The 4,487-nt window shown below is 43.2% G+C and overlaps 1 protein-coding gene across 1 annotated transcript; it reads left to right on the top strand.

Moving 5' to 3' along the window:
• Window positions 1-1,041: 1,041 nt before the first annotated feature.
• On the top strand, window positions 1,042-4,267 carry LOC138956488 (uncharacterized). Its single transcript, XM_070327830.1, has 4 exons — window positions 1,042-1,126; window positions 1,514-1,702; window positions 2,225-2,841; window positions 3,458-4,267. The coding sequence occupies exons 1-4, from the start codon at window positions 1,057-1,059 to the stop codon at window positions 3,581-3,583; spliced, it is 1,002 nt and encodes a 333-aa protein (XP_070183931.1). The 5' UTR covers window positions 1,042-1,056; the 3' UTR covers window positions 3,584-4,267.
• The last annotated feature ends 220 nt before the right edge of the window (window positions 4,268-4,487 follow it).

Raw genomic sequence — 4,487 nt, 5'->3', positions numbered from 1 at the left:
CAGTGCTGCTCGACGTATATCCGGCTTTTGAAAAAAAAAGTTGAAGCGATACTGTGGTGATCTCATTATTCTGTTAAATGTTTGGTCAAACTTCGGACTCTGTCCGTGAATACATGACAGTCCAATGTTGCTATGTAGGCTGACAGATTGTTGAATGTTTTCATATCGCTTTACGCGACTTTTATGCTTATACTGTTGTTGTTTCTTTCAATCAATCAGACACTAACCGCCCAATTTCAACGCGTGGTACGACAACAGGTTCGTATATTTTTGCATTTCCCCCTTCTAATTCAAACAGTGGTTTAACAACGAAACGATCATACGAACAGGTCAGTAATCAAACAGACATAAAAACAAGAAGGCACTCACTCGCGTACCAAGTGACTCACTCGCGTACCAACTGACTCACTCGCGTACCAACTCACCCACTCTACCAGGCAATAAAGTAACCAATTGTATGAAATGTCACGATGCAGTAAGGAGAATGTATTTCAACTGATTTAGGAAGTAAGTAATCATTTATGATGTTTCAAGCTTTGTTTTCCACAGAAGGGGTTGTAGATTATTATAACAGATACGTGTAACAATGGAATCTGTGTCCTCAGCTTAAAGCAGTTCTGACGTTCATCCATCGCCTAACAATGTCGATTGTACATATTGTTTGGCCTTATGATTGATTATCTGACACGTGTAACCGCAATTACCATCCTGCGAAGTAGCGATAAAATACTTCCATGTGTAAACTAGTAGCGATCTGTATTTATCGCATTCCCCTACAAACCTACCAACAAGAAAATATTCACATAGAAACCACCCTGAATCACCAATAGTTCATGGGGTGCAGTAACAGCGTATGAGGACTACTCGCTGAAGCTGGCATTTTTCATGATCGGGAGGAAGCGACCCGAATTTCCCAGCGATGGGACAATAAAGTAATGAAAATAAAAATGAAAATGAAAAAAACATTCGGTTAATATTTTCACATGCAATGAGACTCAATGTGTAACCTCAACTTATTACAACAGATACAATAATGTTATGACAAACTGTATAGCAATGACAATAACTGTTTCAGCTACAAGCAGTCCTGACGTTTCTCTTCCGACTACCAAAGACAGCGTCGATTGTATGTATTGTCTGATTTTCTTTAGTGATTATTTGACATTAGGTAACCGTATGCAATTACCTTTATGAGAATTAGGGATTTTATATTTAGCGGGCAAAGGGATAAGATAGCGAGTAAACATGGCACTAATTCCGCCTCTCTGTGTGAAGATATTTGTCGTAATTTCTCTGGAGGTCATCTGTATCATTTTGACTATTATGAGGGGTCTTACTGCGTGGTGTGGTACATTTGTCTTTCCGTCTGAAATTATGTTAAAAATAATTATTCGATAATTTCCGATACCGCAAACGAATCGTGTTCGAACAGTATATCTTCTTTAATCGTAGAGTTTCATAAATGGGCACTAGCACTAAACATTATAACTGTGAGCAGACAATTATTTTTCAGATACTTCGCCTAGAACACAGGAAGAGAACGACCTTCCTTTAGGCGCAATTGTTGGTGGCATCGTGGCTGCTGTGGCTGTTGTGATTATCGTGGTTGTCGTCGTTGTGGTTTGCGTAAGGAGAAAGAGAAAACAGAAGCCTGCTGGAAGCGCGCACGGGTCTAGCAATGACAATGCAACAGAGAGCAACGGTAAGCGGTTTGCACACTATGTGCCCGTATTACTCATTTCAATTGGCTGTCTTCTCCACACAATCCCAACATCATTTTTGTTGTTACCTTTGTTTATATGGGTGGTGCTGGTGGGGGTGTGGCCGGGTAAGGAGGGTAATGTCGATGTTTAGTTGATGGCTTGGGCGGTTACGTTCCATTTACAACAACACAATATTAAACGAGGTATATTCAAAGACATTATTGGAACGTCGTGTCCAACTCATATGTGACCCTCCACCACGGAATGAGTTGCATGTCACGTTTGCATAATTTATATATTTTTACATTTTCCTTAAGAGTTTTTTGCTCTATCCAGTGGTGAAACCCGTTTTAGAAAAGAGCGAAAACTGTTTGAGTTATAAGCCTGTGACTAAGGTGACCCTCACACTGTTACCAGACACTCCCCGGACTTATATTAAGCCTAGCGCAGAGCAGCGCGAGGTGACATGCGACTCATTTCGTGGTGGAGGGTCACATATGTTTGTGTTTTTCTTGGCACAGACTTTGAAGAGCACGTCAATCCAATGTACATCACAAGCCAAGACCCAGACGACACACACAGCAATGACCACAAGCCCTCCGCCATTGCTCTGCGGATTTCACCCAACTCACATAACGGACATCCTGCCGTGTCTCATTCGCTTGAAGCTGATATACACACAACCGATGATGGTAAAGCAAGGCACGTCCCTAGCTACCAAGCAAGCGGGATGGGCAACAGGTCTGGTGGATATGAAGACATCGGCTTTGGCAGCAACGGAAACACGCGTGCGCCACAGAAAGATGAGTATGCAGTGGTGGACAAACCCAGAGCACAGAAAGGCCCTGCATCGTCAGCAAACACCAATGCCTCCTCCCCTGCTCACACGACTGAAGGCAGCGACGAGTATGCTGTTGTCGACAAGAGTTCATCGCGAAACAAGGCCACGAATGTCGCTTCTGGCCTCTCCGATGCTGTCACTAACAATGCTGGTGCTGACGTGTACGCTCAGGTCAACAAGACAGCGAAGAAGGTCAAGGTCGCTGAGCCGGAAATGGAAGAAGCAGCCTATGCGCAGGTGCAGAAGCCCAAGCCCGCTGCCAAGCCTAAAACGTTAGCAAAACCATCATCTGATGAGGTATGTTTTCTTTTAAATAGTGCACGTCATGCTTTTATTGATTAGTGAAGGATATGGAGAAAGCCCATCCACAACTAATCATACTTAACTTATAACTTATTTTGCAGAAGTAAAAATGACAACAATAAAAACACAATTACACGTAAAACAGTACAAGCTTTTTTGCTGAGCTATCGGCGTATGTGCTCTTCTTCTCTTCGCTTATCTGTCAACCCTAATTCACATTCCAAACCTCTCCCAACATCCGAAGCACCCCGTCTACAAATAATGTTATCTCATCTAAGTGATGTGATATGGTCGAGACTTGTTGACAATCAGCTGATAAGATTACATTAACAATTAAAACAATTTTTGTTTTTCCTCACACACACGCACACACACACACACACACACACACACACACACACACACACACACACACACACAAACACACACACACACACACACGTACACACACACAAGCACCGGAACACGCACGATTGTTCGATTCTTTATTTGTTTGTTGCTGGGCAACTTGCCTCTTTCTTGAAAAGCTCAGCTTGACGCCCACAGCACTTATTTCAGCGCTTTTGAATTACATGCAATCAGAACATATCCTTCTCACTGTTTCCAACAGGATGAGGCACAGCGCGGCGCAGAAGACGATGACGAGTACCACACTCTGAGTCACACCAGGGGGTCTCCACACACACAGGACCAAGTTGATCTTGAGTCAGAGTATAGCCACATTGGCCACGACTGAGTGCGAATCTTTATTTCTGAGCGAATTCAATGGGACTTATTTTACTGCAGTGACATACGTTTGCATCTTCCGCACCTTAAGCTACGATTAGCAACCCAAGGGCAGACTACTCACCCGCATGGCCTTTCAAAAACGGTCGTCTGCTGAAAAACATTTGACGCTATTGGAATTTTTGCTCATGCAAGTGTAACACAATGATGATCCAGACAAGTCTTCAGTAAGAGAAGTAGAAAGTTGAATACGCGACTTTAACGAATGTTTAGTTGTCTGAGTTAGTTTTTTTGTAATTGGTGTTTCATGGTCTGTGGTCTTTTGTCACAGCTAGGGTATTCAACCCAAAGCAAAACATTTTGCATCTCTCTAAAGTACTATTAAAAGACAGTCAAACGAACGCATAAGCAAGGAAACACACAGACCAAACAATTGAATGACGAATCGATCTTACATGATACTTTCTACCACAGTATGTCTGAGTCACTAATGTGCGCTGACCCTAAACTGATTCACATAGTAAGAATAGTGTACTCAGCCCAGTACTCAGCTACACGGTGCTCTCCAGGTCGCTCTGGTCAGTGTTTGTGCCGCTGCTGCTTCTCTCTCTCTCTCTCTCTCTCTCTCTCTCTCTCTCTCTCTCTCTCTCTCTCTCTCTCTCTCTCTCTCTCTCTGTCTCTGTCTCTCTGTCTCTCTCTATCTCTCTCTCTCTGTCTCTGTCTGTCTCTGTGTCTCTCTGTCTCTGTTTCTCTGTCTCTCTCTCTGTCTCTCTCTCTGTCTCTCTCTCTCTCTCTATGTCTCTCTCTCTTTCTCTCTCTGTCTCTCTCTCTCTCTCTTTCTCTCTCTGTCTCTCTGTCTCTCTCTCTCTGTCTGTCTCTCTCTCTCTCTCTCTGTCTCTCTATCTCTCTCTCTC

Source organism: Littorina saxatilis, unplaced genomic scaffold, assembly GCF_037325665.1.
Source record: "Littorina saxatilis isolate snail1 unplaced genomic scaffold, US_GU_Lsax_2.0 scaffold_809, whole genome shotgun sequence".
NCBI lineage: Eukaryota > Metazoa > Mollusca > Gastropoda > Littorinimorpha > Littorinidae > Littorina > Littorina saxatilis.
The sequence above is the reverse complement of the archived record's forward strand: the minus strand, read 5'-3'. Positions and strand labels throughout refer to the sequence as shown.

Excerpts from the sequence above, each read along its gene's own strand:
- LOC138956488 (XM_070327830.1), top strand. The coding sequence starts at position 1,057 with ATGACAATAACTGTTTCAGCTACAAGCAGTCCTGACGTTTCTCTTCCG. Across the intron at positions 1,703-2,224 it reads CAATGCAACAGAGAGCAACG|ACTTTGAAGAGCACGTCAAT; the intron begins GTAAGCGGTTTG and ends TTCTTGGCACAG. Across the intron at positions 2,842-3,457 it reads CAAAACCATCATCTGATGAG|GATGAGGCACAGCGCGGCGC; the intron begins GTATGTTTTCTT and ends TGTTTCCAACAG.